General features: G+C 42.9%; 1 protein-coding gene across 13 annotated transcripts in view; it reads right to left on the minus strand.

The window, feature by feature from the left end:
- UNC13B (unc-13 homolog B) overlaps positions 1-19,178 on the minus strand; it is a 214,319-nt gene that overhangs the window by 95,330 nt on the left and 99,811 nt on the right. The window contains exon 1 of one of the 13 annotated variants that reach the window (XM_056325064.1): positions 4,735-7,075. The exons of the other annotated variants lie outside the window; for them this stretch is intronic. Within the exon in view, the coding sequence (XP_056181039.1) occupies positions 4,735-7,060 (2,326 nt within the window). The 5' untranslated portion in view covers positions 7,061-7,075. Of the gene's footprint in view, positions 1-4,734; positions 7,076-19,178 lie in introns of those variants that run through there. 13 annotated transcript variants of the gene reach the window in all.

Below are 19,178 nucleotides of genomic sequence, written 5' to 3' on the forward strand. Positions count from 1 at the left end.
TACTTATAATATTGGAAAGAGAACCTGTATTTATTACAGAAAGGAACAGATGTGTTCCTCTTTTCCCCCCAGACTGCATCCACTGCCTGCATCTGAAGCATCCCCCCTCCTCCTCTCCTTGCCCCCTGTGCATTTTGCCCATTATGAGGAAACTACTCGTTCCCATGGAACACATTTTGCTTTGGCAAATACCATAATGCAGGGAGATATTTTCTGGTGTTATAAATCTAGGCAATTCTCCTCTGAAAAAAAAAAAAATATATATCCAGAAGCCTCCTACACCAAATCTCATGTTTATGGAAAGGCAATTTCAAGGCTAGTAAAGTTATATGAGAGTCACACTCAAAACTTCCGGTGCAGACATGGTATTTTTTTTTTTAAGTCTTCCAATCAGGTAATTCTGTATCTGCACAGAAAAATCATATTACTCATTTGCATATGAAAGAGGGAGGGGAAGGAATATCTTCATGGCAACAAGGGCCACTCAAATTGGTTTAAAAGCTAAAATAGTTTTCAAAGTTACTGTCTATATGGGTATAATTACACACATGCAATCACTAAGACAGGAAAATAGAGAAGCTATTTTAAGTCAATCACTAAGGCGAAGTCAAGTAACTTTGGCAAACGAAGTGCTGGGTTGTAGCTAAAATAAAAACCCTTCTCTCCACCTTAAGGCATGCCTGCGTGGATCCTCACCAGGGAGGAAAGCCTCCGGACCACCCTGCAGGCTGCTTCTTCGGAGCTAACAAAGGAGAAAACGGCAGCAGCAGGACGCTGTGTCTTCTGCACGATGGCCAGTGCTGCAGGCATGCCGTGTTTTGGTGGCCAGCTGTGCACAGACCTGCCAACCTGGACAACCTGAGGAAACCTGGGGTTCCATCCCAGCCTCAGATGACAACATGCTTTTTTGGGCACAGGCACTTCTGACTGTCCCCCATCTAAAGTAATTTTCTACCCCATCTTCCTGCCTGTCTTGCTCTATTAAGCAAAACCTCACCTAGGCAGACCCAATTCCTCTTCAAGACCTCTGGTTTTGTCCTTCTTTGTGCATGGTCATCCCAAAGCCTTCAAACCCAACCCAATCTCTCCTGACTCAGTCCCTGGGGTTGTTTCAGTGTCTCCCAGGAAGATCTAGACTTCCCTCATTCCTGGGTTTTTCACTCCTATTTGAACCAGATTCTTTCCTGATGTCTCCTGTGAAGTCTCTGAAGGCAGAAGATGCAGAAGACCTGGACTGATGTCCCCTCCCAGGCCTGCCAGGGCTCTCAGTCACGCCAAGAGGAAAAGCCCTGCTTTAGCTCCCAGCTGGAAAACACTGAGGACAGATGGAGTCTCGGGCAGCACAACAGCTCAACTGTAGCAAGCCATCAGTGAGCATACGCAAACTACACCTTTTTCAAAAGCTTATTCACTCCACTCATTTCGGGTTGATTTTCCACAGAAAATCTTTGACACAGACTAGCACTGCCAAATTTTAAGGCCTGAGGGCACTAGAGCTTCTCAAATGTAGGTCAAGCTTATTTTTATACAAACACAAAGCAATAAGTCTTGCATTAGATTCATTTGGGGGAAAAAAAAAAAGGATTATTTTGGCTTAAATTCCATATTTATCTTTTGATTTCTGAGCCCCTTCAGTTTAAAGCTGTTAGGGACCGTTTCAGGCCAATAAGTTTGACAAAGCTCTGAGAAGCTGCAGACAAAGATTTAAAATCTTCTGATCATGTCTCATTATAACAGGTGTGCTCACAGCATCATCAATAGTGACTAAATTGGTTAAACCCTCATCACAGAATTCTTTCACTATTCTACTTTTGAGGAGTCAATTTACATCTACAAAAATCTCTGCCATTTTAAGGCTTTATTTAAACATACACAAAGTCAAACTGTCTTCAAATTCACTTACGCTTGCCCCCTCCCCCCCCAAATTAAAACTTTAAAAGCTTGCTCAGATTTTCAGGGATTATTTTATTTTTTCTCTTTTGACTTCAAATTGAAGAATTTTTTGTTCAACAATATAACAACAATTACTTACACACATCTGCCAAATTCTAATTTGTGCTGGTAATTTGCATCTGTGTACAACTATAAATAAACCTTTATGCCAGTGCATCATCTCTGATTCACCAAAACACACAGATTTACCAACACCTCCTAAGTTATTATCCATTCCTTTGCCGCAGACTGCTGCCAAACACATTTAATAACATACCTTGAACTGAACTTTTAAGGAGGCATGAGTAATACACCAGTTCAGGCTCAGAATCAAAAAGCCAGCAGGCGGAACTGGGTTTTCAGTGAACCCAACTCAGGAACCTAAAAAGCCTATTAAGAACAAATCATATTTTTAAAGTAAAGACATAAACACTCATCTGCAGCTGGGAAAAAAAAGCAAACCAACAACCTCTCATTGCATTCAGTGTATGATGCTTTTTTCCAAAGGAAGAAAACAAGAGCTTGGCTCAAACTTCTTTTGAGTACAGTGAAGAAGCACATGAAACGGTTGCTTCACTTTCTTGGAAAATGCATGCCAAAACGATCCTATTTCGAACTGGCATATTACATGGTTAAGTTTACTGTGCTCTACAGCCCTTGGCAGCACTGTCATCCCCTTTTCTCACTCTGGCTGCTGCCAAGTGGTTATTCACCCACTGCTTCCTTGCCCACGTGCTCTGTGCTGCGTGAGCACTGCTGCTTTGATTAGGTCCCTTGACCTCCACTCTGGACAGGCATGTTCTTCCCTTCACAGCGCCTCTGCCTTGCTCTGATCGTCTGGGGTGCTTTGCTTTCTGATGTCTCCTCCAGTTTGGGGTTTTTTTCCCCAAAGTTCTCTCCCTTTTCTCATCCCTTATCCCGTGTTTTCCACTACTCTTGACTCCTTTAGACTCCTCCTGTCTCTCAGAGCATCATGATTTCATCCCATACTTATAACTTCAATTGTCATATATACCATATAGATATGCCTTTACATGGGTTTCCAACAAGCATCAACTCTTTGTCATGTCACTAGATGATGTTCAGGAGAGCTGAGCCAGGGAGGCTCAGGAATGTCAATCCACCCCAGAGTCAGACCTAAGGTACTGAAGTCCAGCTGTGATCCTCCCCCGCCTTAACTGGTTTGGCTGCTTCTCACTCCGTGAACATGCCTGTACTGCTCAAATTCTGCTAAGATGAGCAGCCTCCTCTCACATTCAAAAATAGGTTACTTCAGTACTTTTGCTGCTCTGTGGCAAATGCTAATCCAAACCGCTGTCTGTTCCCTTGGGTCCTAAAATTAGGACATATGTCCAGGACTTGAGCAGTACGCAAAAACGAGGGGAGAAAAAAAAGAAAATAATTAACAGAAAATAAAAATAGCTTTCTGAATAATAATAACAAAAATTAAAAATCAGCTTCATCTGTATGATCTATACTTTAATAATCTAAACATTCCCTTGAAGCACAAAAATACATATGTAGCTGTGCCGAGCCTGCTAACAAATCCTAGTGTTTCCCTCATTAAAAACCTATTGTTTGTCTGAACTCCACACTAAGGACCTCAAAGTAAGTGAAGAGCTGGTTACAAGCTTTGTGATCTGCATAACTGAGAAGGTCACTGGTACAGAAGTCAGACACAGATTGACAGATTGTTTCTTCACAGCAAAAGCAGTCACTGGAAAAGACACTTGGAGCAAATAAACTCTTTTCAATGGGAAAAAGAGCTCTCTGATTATTCCGACTAGCTTTCACAACTGCAAGGAGAAAAGTGAACAAAATACTTGATACAAGGAGGTTCACAATAAGGATGTGAAGATTTCAAGCTGTACTTCTAGTATCTTCCACTCTTGATACAAAGCCTCTTCCCTTAACTGTGTAGTGGTTTGGACAGAGACGACATCACCGAAGTTTTCTCACCACCTGGTGAGGGAGGGGGCAGATGAACCTACATTTCAAGGTTAGGTTTCGTTCTACCAAATCAAAGCCCATCAAAACATGTTGGTCACTTCTACCTCTCACATCCTTAGGCATGTGTTATCCGGCACTGCTCCACCACTGTATCAGCTCACATCTGCTGTGGTCAAACACTTCATTATCTGTGCTGGCAATAAGGGATGTAGCTCCACAGAAGTGCAAAATTTCCCATCTCACAGACAAGTCATGGAAACAATACCAAAGCACAGGTCTCAATATTTTTTTTTAATTTTATTTTTATTTTTAAAGGTCTCTACTAGGATAACATCTAGCAGTGATTAAACACTGAGAACTCCCACTTCGTGATGGAGCCACTTGAAGTCTGGATCCATTCAATTCCCCAAACTGTAAATCTGGCTACTTTTAGCTCAAATGCACACTTTGTTATCACATGTCTTAACTATTATATTTAAAAAGAAACCAAGTCACGAATTATGACGAAAAACCCTAACACCTGCTATTTTGAAGATGCACTGCAAATCTCCCTCTCTCTGGGGGAAAAAAAAAGAAAAAGAAAAAAAAGAAAAAAAAAAGAGGTGAAGCTTACTAACTTACATTTCTTAATTTCTTAGTTTTAAGCTTACTAACTTACGTAACCTAGAGTGTGCTACACAATAAATTTTAGGGCTTTTTTTGGTCAGCGCTGTTGTATACCATACGTCCTTGCCTTTTTAATTATTTGCTCACAACCTCTAATAAACTGTTCACCCAGAGAGTATGGTGTTGCCTACTGGCTGCACAAATATTAGATTTTGACATCTCTTTAAAAGTATTTTTTTGGTTTACCTGAATTTGTCTCCTCAGCAGAAATCCAGTTTCCTTCCTGTGCTAATTCTTTTAAGAGTCTCCTACGCATTTGCCTCTTTTCCCTCAGCACATTTTTGAAATTGTTGATGCATTTGTTCAGGTAGATGGTTTCTGCGCACACTTTGTCAAGGCTCATGGGTCTGCACTCCTTTGCTGGCTCAGGTAGAGAGTTCACATCTGCTCCGAGCTCCTCAGGAGGTGAGCGCTGCCCAGCGAGGATTTCACAGTCAGATGATGGCATCAAACTGGGAACAGGAGGCTCATGTGGAACAGAGGAAAGAACGGAAGAGGCAAACTGCACCTGAGCAGATGCTTCACTGTTGACAGTTGTGTTTGCCTGGCTCTCAGAGGACTGACTAGGAGGGGTTTCTGCGAAGTTGTCAGAGCTGCCACACATACCTGAACTGGTCAGCACAGGTGTATTGTCATCATCCATCTGCAAGCCACTATCATTTTCCAAAAGGATTTCAGAATCGCTTGTCTCCAGTTTGTGAAACACCACTTGCAGAGCAGACCTGAAGTGATTAATAGCTTTCCCAAGCTTATTAGTGTAGAACTTCATGTCTACAAGATCAATGTTATCCCGGGAATGGTCAAGGAAATACTGGGAATTTTCCAGGACATCCCTAAAGACCTGATCAGTTGGATCTTGGTCATTCAGGTCCATTTGGATCATATCTTTCAAGCTATCACTACTATCAGCCATTTCATCTGTTGTATGATCGTAGCTAATGGTTGTGACCCCACTAGAAATGTCTTCTCTTTGAGTATCAGCTTTCTCCGCACTGGTAAATTTGCATGGGGTATCACAGTCTGTTTCAACTTCTTCTGCAGTTATTCCCTCATCTTTATCTAGAAGGGAAGAACAATTCTCAGTGATGCTTTCAGTGTCACGCTTGCGCTCACTACCATTGCTTGAAGCACACTTCTGGCTTCCACGGCCCAAAGAGTCAGATGAGCAGCAGTAATCTCCATCACCCAATTTGGCCAAATTGGTCACCTGTGGATTTTGTGGAGGTTCATGAAAGGCCTGGTGAGTGTCACTGTCACCTGAAGGCTGTTCACTGCAGGTTATTGTTTGTGATTCCTTCCCAGTTTCAGGTATCGAGTTGCTTTTCTTAGTCAAGGCTGACTTCTGCACAAAATCAAGTCTCTCCACTATGCACTGTGTTTTCCTGCTTGTGTTTTTACACTTAACCTGACATGAATCCATTTGAAGGTGTCCAACTGCATCAGTTCTCTGAGCTGCATCAGGACTCGCTGAGTTGCGATGATTTTTCTTAACACCAGACTGCAAAGAGACTGAATCTGTTTTGTGCCCTCTCTGGCCATTCTGCCGCTTTTGCTCTTCACTGGTAGCAATCCGGACCCCTGAGCTTTGCAGAAGGATAGACTTCTGTAAAATGAAGTCCCTTTGTTCAGAATTGACAAGTTTCACAACTGCTGGTCTTGGCATTAATGGCTTGCCTGTACCAATATCTGATCTGTAAGCATCTTTTATATACTTACTGCACTGGATACCATTGAAACAGTGATATTCAGACAAGAAGCTGCAGATAAGCTCTACTGTGTTTTCCCCGTCTTTTTCTGGAATGCCATAAAAATACAGTACTGGTTCTTCCTTGTGTACCTCCCTGCTTGGCTCTCGGGCATGTGTACCCTGGGTTTTGCCAGTGGAACCACCTTGCAGGCCTTCTATCTCACTCAAGACCGTATCCACACAGCTGGAGACTTCATCCACAGAGCCTTTTATCAAGGTGAGGTGCTGCCGGAGCTCTGCAATCTCTGTCTGGATGCGACTTATTCCCTGGAGCTCCTTAACAATATAATCAACCACATCAGCTGAGCGATCTCTTGATTGCCTTCTACGGCTCTTGTAGGAAGCAGGCTTTTCCTGGGGAAAGCATCCTTGCCTTTCAGCTACCTCTCTCCAGCTCATGGTAACACTCAGGGAAGAAAGGTCCTGACCCTCAGACACTCTGCCCTTTCTTTCAGAAGAGGTCTGCATTGAACCATCAGAAGAATTTCCCTGAAAGTCCTTCTTGTTCTGTTGAACCGAGCACGGTATTTTTACATAGCCATCCCAGTTCAGTTCCACCTCACCAACACACACTTCACTCGCTCCCTTGGAATCACATCCTCCATCCTGATGAAAGTCCCCTCCAGCAGTGGAAAATTCAGTGCTTGCAGAGCTCCTCTTTATTCCACAAACAAACATGTCTGTTTCAATCTCCAACGGGGAGAGCTGGCAGTGATGAGCATGGTTTGGGTTCTCATCTACCTGGCCTTGAAGAAGCCTCTTCATTTTGTCCCGCAGAAACAAATGGAGTTTGTGCTTCCGGAATTGCTTCCTGCCCCACAGTTTTACAACAGGTTTTCTGTGCAGAAGCACAATTTCATTTTCTTGCTTTTTCAATCTACTTCTAGCAAACATCATCAGCAGCTGCACCTGTGTTTCTCATAGTGCTACAAGCTGCACAAGCACACATCAATCACTTCACAATGCACAACTCACATCCAGTTTTTATTCTGTCACGAAGCAGCTACCAAAAGAGGGGAAAAAAACATTACAGTTTTGTTCAGACAGATATAGCCAAACTTAACCAGCAGAATAAAAATCCCAGCATACATATAAAAGCAAACAGAAAGAGGATGTGCTATTTAAAGTGTACAGACATCATCTTGGTTTTGGCCTGCTCCCCAGATCAGGTCCTTCTTTGTCAAAATAAGTGCGCCTCACTCCCTCTTCTATCCAAGAAAGTAAAAAAAAAAAAAAAAAAAGTAAAAAAAAAAAAAAGACAAGACAAGAAAAGACAAAAAGACTATAACAGCAATTCTGTGGCCATCCCCTTTTTCTACCAGGTTTGCAAATTATTTCAAGCTGAGCTCCTGGCACTGGTGTACTGTGTGATTTAATTACCCCTCTGAATACAGAATTCTGACAATTGTTAGGGATTCTATCCCTGCACATTTCCTTTCCTTTCAAGTCTGCAATCTTCATCCTTTCTTGCTTTAAACCAAAGCAGAAATCAAGATTAACTTGGCACAGTACCAGCTGTCCCACAGGAATTACACGAAGTGATGTAAAGTGGCAGGAAGACTGGATGACAGATTTTAAGTGTAAAACCTTTTTGCTATTTTAGTATTTTTATCTTAATATTTTGCTACCAAACACTAAAGAAAAACAAAACCTCAAAGCTTACAAGCTCCCAAGCTAACCTGCAGTTAAATATGCCACACTCAGCATATGTACGAACAGGTTGAGCTGACAGCATGAAGATTCTGCACGTCACTTCGGCTCCAACCCTCAAGATTTTGCAGTGGATCATTTTCCCAATTTAAATCCCCCCTGTAAAGAGCAAAATTTAAAAAAAAAAATACTCTGGTTAACTAATTGAAATCTTCATGTGTCTTCACTGCTGTACTTACTAAGCACCATACAATCAGCTTTTTCCTCCAGAGAGGAAGGCAGATGGAGACCCATACAGAGGTCCTCCTGGAGTCAAGGTGTCTGGAGAACACCAATACTGTTGACAATTCAATTTGGACCTGCTGCTGAAAGACATATTCTTTTCCACATTCTTGATTGCTTTAAGACCTATACTAACTGCCTTTCATTTTTATGATTACCTGTTTCTAAAAAAAAAAAAATAATGTTTTAAGCTCCGCAATGCACAAACAGAATTGTCACACGTAACTTTCAGCCTAACAAATTTTCCCAAGTGCATCCAGCTTTGCGCAGGATGGTTTTCTGCCATGTCGAAAGGAATAGAAACACATTTTCTAACCTTGGTTTTGGTTTAGCTGTTTTAAGGCTAATGTGTTAACAGTTCATACCAAGACCTTTTTTGCTGCTCCGTTCACACCTTCCTTGAGGTCTAGTAACATTGGCTCTCCTAACATAGTCTTTCCAGCCCCCAAGTCTTCTGCAGTGAGGCCACATGTCATCCTGGCAGCACTCAATGGAGAACGCTGGACCAGGTGCTGAGCCCAAATATTTCATGCTGTCATGCTAAGCAGAGGACCTAACACTACAGTAGGTCTGTTTGCTCTGAATTAAAGCTTTGATCTAAGGTCCAGCCCAATGGACTCTGAGCATTTTTAGCACGCAAGGGCCAGCTCCAGAGCTCACAGAAGCTCTTGTCTGGTGCCTCTTTCAGGCATCATACAATGATGCCCATTTCCAAAGCATTAACTCACGGTTTCCACATGTGTGCTGACCCCAAGCCGCTGCAGTGCAGAATCCCCCCCAGCACATCCTCCAGCTCTACCTGACAGCCACTGGCGCTACCACCAGCATTTTTCTGCCAGTGAGCGTTTTCACCCTGGTGAATACCTTGTTTATGTTTTTGTTTCATTCTCGGGGCAGGGAAAGGAGAGAGTGGATTTTGATCTGCAGGAAGCATCATTTGCAAATACCAGTCTCTATAATCAGAGCTAATTAATATGCCATAGCAGAGGCTGCATCTGTGCTTCAGGTTTAAGCCACATCATCCAGCATCTCAGTTGAACTTCCATACCAAAGGCAATACCTGCCTATTTGTTTGTGTTTGTAAGCTAAATCTGTAGTCTAAACAAATTCCCTCTTAGCCTGATTATCAGCTTCTTAAAGAAAATAAGTTTTAATTTTACAGAATTTTCAGGCCATCGGTCCATAAAGATTAGGCTTTCTTTTTAATGTCTTTCTTATCTAACTATTCCCTCATGGAACAAGGTTGACCCAAGAAGTATTTGCTTAGGCTCTCTTTTTCCACCACTTACACAGTTTACCTTTCATTTGAGTGGCTAACTGGTGTTTAACACCAGAAAAACACTTTTATATCAATATTAAGATGTGAATCCTTAGAGAGACAGTACCTGAATTCAATGGCACCCAAGAAGAAGGGTTCTACAGCTGTGGCTCCACACATGCTGCTTGAGGGCAGCACACACGGATGCTAATTTCAAATATTTCCTAGCATATCAAACCCCAAGTACTAGGAGAAAAGAAGAAAAGACTACACGTGCTTGTGCAAGGATTTCCTCAGAAAGCTCATCATGCTTCCTTCCACATGCAACTTTCGAGGCATCAGGAGGGATTAATGATCATTTTAATTTAAAAAAGAAATCGGTTCAGGCCAGAGTTCACTCTCCTTTATCTGCCGCAGCACTTAACAGCAGCAGTTTGTTACAAAGAACACTTTTTCCTACTGCACTTGCAGGACTGCAGCCATTCCAAAGCAGGCAGCTCAGTGCAAATGCTACAAAGCTGTCATTTTTATATATTTATATAGTGTTTGTGGTATATGTATTTATGTATAAGTATATATAGATATGCAGAAATACTTAAGTAAAAAAAAAAAAATCATTTATTTCAAATACCAGCAATATCTTTCCAGTTTGCCACAAGAGGGACAAAAGCTGTTTCCTCCCATGCTGGGAACAAGGCCAGAGCAGAACACGAGGACAGCAGCTCTGGCTCAGATGGAAGCCTCTCTGCCTTTCCCTACAGTGGGTGGAAGTGACTGGAAATCTCAGTTTCCACCAAAAAGCAAATCATTGCCCATTTAAAAGAATGCCAAGAAGCAGGTAAGAGAATCGCCCTCTGCACCTCTCCCACAGGCTTCGTTCCTCCATTCCCTGCCTTCTGCCATCCCAGACCCATGCTCTGACCTGGAGCTCTGGGTATCTGCTGGCCCCACAGGGCATCTGCACCTCCTGCTAGGGTCCTTCATTCCTCTGCTCCACCCAGGGTCATGCGTGTGCTCCTGTTCCCCTCCATGGCTCCAGAATAGGTACTCTGCACTCACTTGTCCCCTGTAAATATCTCCTATTCCTCTAATGTTGTTTGTGTGTTAGGGTCATGCTTCCTTGTGGCACAGACAGGCAAAGTGACCATGCAAGTGAATGCAGGTTCAGCGGGGGGGCAGGGAATCTAATCTGGATGCAAACCCTTCCTGCAGTCTTTTTCTCTTCCAGAATCACTCCAGGAGTCACATTAACACGTAACAAGAAAACAAGTCTTTAAAGAAAGCATATTTGCATCCTGGTATCCTGCCAGATCCCGCAAGCCCTCAATGACTACACAAGCTTTATTCTGACTGCTTTTTTAGCAGGCTTTTCTCTCCAGGAGAACTCCACGCTCGGCTCAGCACAGCTGTCTCTGCATGCGCAGACTGAAGCGCAGCATGCACGGGTACCATCATTTCTACATTCCCCAACTTCCCGAAAGGAAGCCAGGCTCAGGCTAAGCAGGAAGAAGACATAGCTGGCTTTACTTGGGGGTATTAGGGTTGTTTTGCTATTCCCATGAGGACAAAGTTAACATACTAATATTTTAGACAGGGGAAACAGGTGAACTGCCACAAACACTGCACAGCTTATTACCTTGTCACTGAGCAAACTTCTGAAACATCCTTGCATACATGAATATTCCTCTTGATAAACGGATTTGCCATGACAACAGGAGCAAAAGCACGGCATACCAGCACCGTAAGAAAAAAGAACATGAGAAATCCCATGAAGGGATAAAATGCAGTTATGAGACCTCTGCTCATCAGCTAGGAATCAGTCATACTTTACACTTACAGCACTCTGGGGAAGGTCAGGCTCTCACCAAAGCCGGGACAGCTGGCTGCAACCCCCTCTTGAGCAGCATCTTCACTTCTGTGAGCCACCGGATGAAGATGGTTCAAAACCAGGCAGCACGGCGGTGCCCTCAGCACTGCCACGCACAGCGGTGAGCTGGCTGCAGCTGAGTGGAAGAACAGCAGGTAGAGCACAACCCCTATGTCCACTAAACCTCTGCTGAAATGATGTAGGTTTATCTTACAGAATGATAGAATCTTGGAAAAGATCTTTAAGATATCAGATCCCACTGGTAACCTAACAATGCCAGTCCTTCAGTAAACCATGTCCCTACGTGCCACACCTATACATCTTTCAAATACCTCCAGGGATGGTGACCCAACCACTTCCCTGCACAGCCTGTTCCAATGCCTGACAAGCCTTTTAACTGGTTGTCTAGTTTTCACCACACTAAGGGAAATACTGAGACACCTTTACCCCACACCATCATGTGAGAAGGTGTTGGTACCCCAGGGTAGATGTGATGTTCAGAGTCACCAGCAAAGAGCTATAAAAACAGTTAACTATGATTAAAAAAAAATTCACGGCAGCCTCTCTGGCTATCAACTCATGCCACCACTAAGTGAAGTAATTTAAATTAGATTATATTTACAGTCCACACAAAGTGGTATTGCACTACCTGCCCTAGCAATTACATTAGGAAAAGCGACGAAATGACTGAGAAATGGTCTTTCTACATTACAAAGAACCATTTAAACATGAAGAATATCAATAACTAAAATGCAGGACATTCTGGGAAAAGAAAGGTTTTGGCATTAACAAGATAGAGAAATCATGGCTAAGGCTGCCATAGCAACATCGCCCCAGCACTCTGCATGCTGAAACATCGACTCCTCCTGGGAATATTACAGCATTTTTAAACACGTTAATTGCTGAAAGAATCCTAACAACAAGGCTTAACAGAGATATGAAGGGTTACTGCCAGCTTTGCTGATGTATGACTTCTGGAGGTGAGCATGCAATTTTCTAATTAACATAATTAGATTTAATTTGGGGTTGGATCATACCTAAACATGGCATTATTGCTTGCTTCTGAGAATGTGCCTCTTTTCAAACCTTCTCCCGATAATTAACACAAGCTCTTTTCAGTCCTGGCATGAATGATCAGAACAAGAAGGTACTAAACTGAGCAATCCTGGGCAAAGAGCAGCAGGACTGAAGAACACAACCTACTCTTGAAAAACCTGTTCACCTCAGGACATTACAGCTAAAATTAAGGTGCAGAAGAGACACATGGCACTTCACAGGAGGTTAAAGAGGAAACACATCCATACCATTGAATAGATGGTAGCTACAAAAGGATGAAAGTGATTTTAAAAACAAAACAATGTGAACAAAGAAACTATTTCACAGTCCCTCAGTAATCCTTTCATGGTTCCTTTGCAGACGTGCCTCAACCTAGGTTCTGGCCCAGGAATTACTGTGTGGTTTCACAACCACATTCCCCACCCCTCCCACACACCCCTGGCTTTTAGAGCCTTCTGAAATTTTTAAGCACTTCCAATGATGTTTTCCTGGTTTCATCTGTACCCACAGGTCTGTTTCAATAAAGCTGAGCAAAAACTGTGTCAGAACACTTCAATGCAGACATCAACGACAGCCAGCCTTCCCACCTGTCACATTTTAGAAAAAACACACTTCAGATCTTTCCAAAGCAGTTTGATAGATGTGACAAAAGGTCAGGTTCAGCCAGTCACCCCCCCATGGTGAAAAACTGACCCAGTGAACACTGCATAGTGGCTGAATGAATTACACAGTTCTGCACCTCCCACATCACATTTACTTCTTACCTTTTACACCAGGTCGTTCAACTGAGGCAAAAAACACCTCTGAATAATATTTTGCTGTACCAGCAAGTTATCAGTGTAGCTATAAAGTGAAGGAACAGTAAAAATCTCTAAGTGTGAGGGCAAAACACCCACCCAAGTGTTGTGAGTGCATTCACCAGTGTAAAAAAATCTGTTGCAAAACAGCATGAAATTAAATTAATGTAATTAAAGAGTATCACTATGTAGTAGAGCAAGGAGATAGCACACGCTGCCTTAACTCGTTAATACCGCCTACAGACACAGGGGACACCACAAAAGTGGTGCTAAGTGTGTCTCAGCCTTCTGTAAAATGGGACTAACATCGGTCATCCACCCAGCATCACTTCTGTGAGCACAGATGGAGAGGCACCGAGATGTTCAGGTCTTTTAAGTCCAGCTGTCTTGGGAGCCCTCAGAGAGCCTCAGCAGCAGCCAGCCCTGCCATTCTTCAAGAGGTGCTTATTCCCTCTGCAGCCACATCCTTTTATCACAGCTTTTTCTGCAAGCTAAAAGTAGCAGCGGCTGGCACAGCGATGCACCGGTTGCAATAACAAATGAGGTCTGTCATTACCTGGCTGCCAAGAAAAGGCGGCACCCAGAGACAGAAATAAGGGTTGTCCCCGAGTGCAGAGGGAGGCACAGGCTGAAAGCTGCCGACTGTGGAAGTGCAAGACTCATGCCTAGCTGGCAGCAAGCTAAGTCTAAGGCATCTACCTAGTTCTGAGACTCTCCTGTGCTCAGAAAAAGGCGAAAAGAATAATTGACTACCAAAAAAAAAAAAAAAAAACCAACAAAAAAAACACCACATCAACAAACCAAAAAAAAAAAACCAAACCAAAAAAACCCAAATAACCCACACCTGCTTCTATCCTTCTTATATAAGTTACTTCACTCCTCAGTAGCAAATACAAAACCTGAGCAGCAGCAATCAGCAGTTTAAGAGCAAAGTGAGAAGCAGTTAAGCTCAATAGCCCCCTTTTTACCACAGCATGGGGGGGGGATATGTGTGTGCGTGTGTGTACACAGCTGATCAATCATTAAATGGAAGACCCATGACAAACTAAAGGACAAGTTGTTCCTTAGAACAGATTTTTCCCAAATCAGGATCCTAAGGACCAAGTATTACATCGAACAGATGAGCCAGAAGCAAGAACCAACTTTTGTTTAAAGGGAACAGTACCAAGAACTGAAACACAGTACTGGAGAGCTGGCCTGCCTTGGGATCAGAACTGTAGAAATATCTGCTAGGCTTTAGGGAAAGGTTTCTGATTATTCAGCTACCTCTAACCAGAGAGCAGACAGCACTACCAGTACTTCTGATTTCCACGCATCATTATGAAAACACTGAAGGATGCTAAGAGCTCTGCTTAGGCTACCAGAAACAGAACATGCTGAACCTTTCCTCTACTTGTAATTCAATTTACAACCCAGTGTTGAAGAAAAACAGGGAACTCTTCAAGCACTGCATTTCTCACAAGAACCACCAGGAAACACTCATCCCTAAGAATTTTCTCAAAACTGATTACTCACAGAGGAGGTCTGGGGCTGATTTTTCAGGTAATGCTGCCTCAGCTCACAGGGACACTCAGGCAGGGGAGGGACAGGTAGCACTCACCAAGACAAGGTGACGGGTTAGGAGATCTAACTTCTGTTGTCAGGGCAGTGCCAGCACAGCTGCGGTGCAGACTGGTGCTACATGATCTTGCTCACTGTTCCTGACCTGTCCTGCACTCCTTTAGAGCAGGCAGCTCAAGCAGTGTTCAGCCAGGCTGGGTGACGGCAGTGTAGGCAGCTGATAGAATAATTAGGGTTTTCCAGCTCATGCTGCTAAACTGCAGCGCACTTGGCAACAAAAATCCTTCTGGGCTAACCCTGCAGCTTTACTTCTATAAGCTTTCTCCTTTTCATCTTGAGGACAGAAGACCTTAGCATTCTGTATTTAGTCTTGATGTTTATCCCTCAAAGGCTTGCTCCATTAGCAAAAGAAAGCTGCCCATATAAAAGGAGTGAAAACTGAAAAGATATCTGAAAGTCACACCATCTGGTCTGATTCACGAGCTTGTACAGCACCCTCACCACTCCTGCACGCCAGTCATTTCATCTCATCTCATCAACTCACAAGCTTCCCAGTACAGGGAATCAGGCCAATAAATACTCTGGGTTAAAAGCAAGCCTATTTTATGTGACACTTAAGGAAGAATCAAACCAGTAATTTAATTACCTCAAACTATTTGCTTTTCAAGTGTTTAAATTTAAATTATCCCCAAATCCCTTTCCCTTTAACTCTTCTTCACATAGTGATTTTGATGTCAAATTCCAGCCGAGATACAAAACCTTTTAACAGAGAAGTATGAGAAGTAAGCAGACAACACCTCAATTATACTAGCAATAAGACATATACAATTAGTGTCTAATGGGTGAATACAAAGCCTAAGAAATAGAGCATACAAATGAACATACTAAGAGTAAATTGTTTTTAGAAAGCACATGTTTAAATCCAGTCAGCTTCCAATAGAGCTATTGTATTGCTGAAGTAAACACACACACACACAAGCCCACTGTAAAAATAAAGACCTATTCTCCTTGGTTGCTGTCTACTTGCAGTTTATACCCAGCAGTTCATTTATTCCAATCATTCACTTACCTTGCTGCTTCAAAATAAAAGGTTAAAATGTAAAGCAAATATATAGAATTAATAGAAAACTACAGAATACAATAGCTTGTTCTCATAGAAAAGACAAGTCCTGAAGAATTCCTAATCTTGTTAAAGGTACACCATATAATGAACTTTCACTATGGAGATTATCAACATATTGTTGGTGTCCCATCTCAGGTATCAAGGAAAGCAACGTTAAAGGCACTGAGAGTATCCTGCTCCACAGCAGCACTAGGATGAGAAATCACATAAAGTTGAAGGCATGTTTTGAAGGGGTAAAAAAAAAAAAAATTAATTAAAAAAAAAGGCAAAACAGCTACTAAAAATCCAAAAAGCAAAAAACAGCAGAAGCCGGTGAATGCAAGAGCCAAAAAAGCAGAAGTCCTGTCAGCTTCCAGGAGTATCCCTCAACAGACGTTATTCAGTTCACCAGCACAGTGCATCTCTTCCCTTTCACAGGCAGTACCAAGTACAGTTAAAACTTCATCCTTCTCTTCAGTTGTGACTCAACAGAAAATATTGTACTTCAGAGGCAGAGAGAAAGCTGTGCAGCTATTGCTACTTTACTCCTCCTCGTCAGCTGCTTACTGCCTAGCTCCTCACACACGCAGCCTCCCTGCCTCACTCACGCACCAACACTCCTCGCCTCAAAATGATTCTCCACTTTATTATCCATTCAGAAGAAAATACGAACTGATGGAGCCAATCTGACTAAAGACAAAACACACTGCTTTGGCATTGCAAGAGCAGGCAGTACAGTGCAGCTAGCTGATCTGTGCTGGAAAAGCACTGTGCCCGACTCCTGTCATCCTGCAGGGCTACGGAGCAGGGGGGCTGGGGAAAAAAGTCCAGGACTCAACATAATTAACCAGCTCCAAGAAGATTCTTTGCCCAACTCTGATATAGATGTTTATTTTTATATCTTCTGTTCACCCCCAGACTAACCCGCAAGATTCAACGATGCCCTCACTGAAATGAATCGTATCCAGTTTCCAAGGAAGACTAATACCAGTTCTGCTACAAGTGTGGGGGATTGAACACCCGTTGATCTCGCATTTCCCAAAAATAAAAGTCACATTGTTACATAAAAGAATGACTGCAGAAGTGCTGTGCACAGAATCAGATCCACTCACGTTGTACAGACACTTCTCTCCTGGGAGTGAGCAGCAGCAGGCACTCATCCTGCAAGAGGTGCCTGAATGAAAGGCACTATTTATTTGCCCCACAAGCTGCTCCAGGGGCATCCAACACACTGCTGATAATAACATATTCCTGGCCAGCTGATCCACGTTCACATCCTCCTTTCCACAAATGCTCCCTTCATCCTGTCCCCTTCTTCATGCACCGAACACATGCACCCACCTCCCTCCCAAATGCTCTTTCTCTGTCTTCAACACCAAAGGCACTGAATGTGAGCTGTGCACATTCCCTGATCTTGTTCAAGACAACTCACTGCATATTTCAAAACAAAGTCTTTTCACATTGTGGGGTGGGATTTTGAAGAGGCCTATGACTTAGCTGTGGAAATGCCACTATCCTCCCATCTGCTCAAATACCTCCTACCTCCTCATGAGCCAGCCTTGCTGTGAATGATACTTCCCCTCCAATCTCTTACCTATACCAATATCAACTTTTATCCACCACTTCCTTCACAAGCCTCACTGTGCTCCCAGCCCTGCCCTTGCTGCATGGGATATTCTCTTAGCACCTTCTACCCCCTGGTCCCACAGCTCCATCCCAGCACCTCACTGAAGTGTCAGCTGACAACAACCAGGCTGATGTCCCCATCAGTTCATTTGTTTGATGGACGTAAGCACAAGTTTTGCATACAGGTAGGCTAATGCCATGCTTCACAATACTTTGTCTCAGCAGCACCACTGGTAACAGTACCCCAGCTGCTCTTTCCCTGTAGCACTGTCCCTTACATCCAGGCACAGATTTTGGATCCCATGTAAAGCTGGTGGTCGCTTATATCCTCCATCCCTCAGAAATCCCCTCCTTTTTTTTTCCCCCGCTTTTTCCCTTTCAGTAGGGGCAGGGACCATAGGTCAGATTTTCAGAAGTGCTTTATCTTTAAATGATTTTAAGAGTCTGACCCCAAGTTTCTCATTATATGTTTGCACCCCACCAGAACAGGGCTCCTACCCAACTGAGGGCACTGAGTTCCACTGCAATGATTGCTACTAAACATGCCAATTACAGCATTTGAGCTCAGAGCCAAAGCTCTGTATCAAATTCATCCACATAAGAATGAAGACTGCCCAAGTTAGAAAATAAAAATGGCAATCCAGGATTTGCACAGCACTTGGTATCTTCAAAGCTCTGCATATGAGTATGACAAAAAAGATCTTGCCAGGGGTCTCTTTCACACCAACAGCTCTAAAAAAAATACTAATCATCTGTCAGACAACACCCTCTTATTCGCATAAAATCTCTATAGCACCTGAAGATCCATTAGACAACCTCCCAAGGTTTTACAAACCTTACTTTTTCCAAAGATCCTACTACAAGTGGAGCCAATGTCATCTCGCTATCACTGCCTCTGTGCTTCACATCTCTTCCTTCCTTGGTCTTTGCCCAACCCTGCAGCCATCAACACCAGACATTAGCACATCCAAGTCCAAAAATGCACTCCAGCCAAACACGGTCCTCCAGCTGCAGCTCTTAAGACCCAAAGAGCCTGTGCAGTTTTCCAAGCACTGCCACCTAAAAACCCAATACTTCCACAGCTGCTCTATAGGAACAGGAACAGAAAAAAACATGGAAAAGGTAAGCAAGTCTCACTAGACAGAGACAGGAGACATCGCTAATGGAGGTCAGGAGCAATGAAGTGCTGGAAAATGTCATGGCCCTGACCACAGCTCACAAGGAGCTGGAGAGGAGCATGTGGTGGCTATGAAAAGACAAAAGCACAGGTCCCCTCAGAAGCAAGGAAGATTGCACCTTTCATTTAAAACCCTTACCTAACACACAGGACATTGTGACAGGCTCTGTTTTTCAGGGATATTTTGTTTACTGAAATAATGAAGGTAACTCAGTATTGGGAAAAATAGGCACAACTTCCACCTAAAAAAAGCCTACGAGAAAAAGTGCACTTTACCTTACGGTTCACTGAGTTATTTGCCTTCTACTAGAGAAATAAACTTCCACTTAAAAATTTAAATACTTCTTACTGTGATTTTTTTAATTCACCAACAGATTTTAATTTTAGGTTGAGCCAGCAGGGAATTATTAAAACTGATAAAGTCAGGCTCAGCTATATAGGCCAAATGCTTTGATGTCTGTGAGGTATACATTACCCTTTCTTCTTTTTTAATCCTCATTATCTATTT

The sequence above is a fragment of the Falco biarmicus genome, chromosome Z, assembly GCF_023638135.1.
Source record: "Falco biarmicus isolate bFalBia1 chromosome Z, bFalBia1.pri, whole genome shotgun sequence".
In the NCBI taxonomy this organism is placed as follows: Eukaryota; Metazoa; Chordata; class Aves; order Falconiformes; family Falconidae; genus Falco; species Falco biarmicus.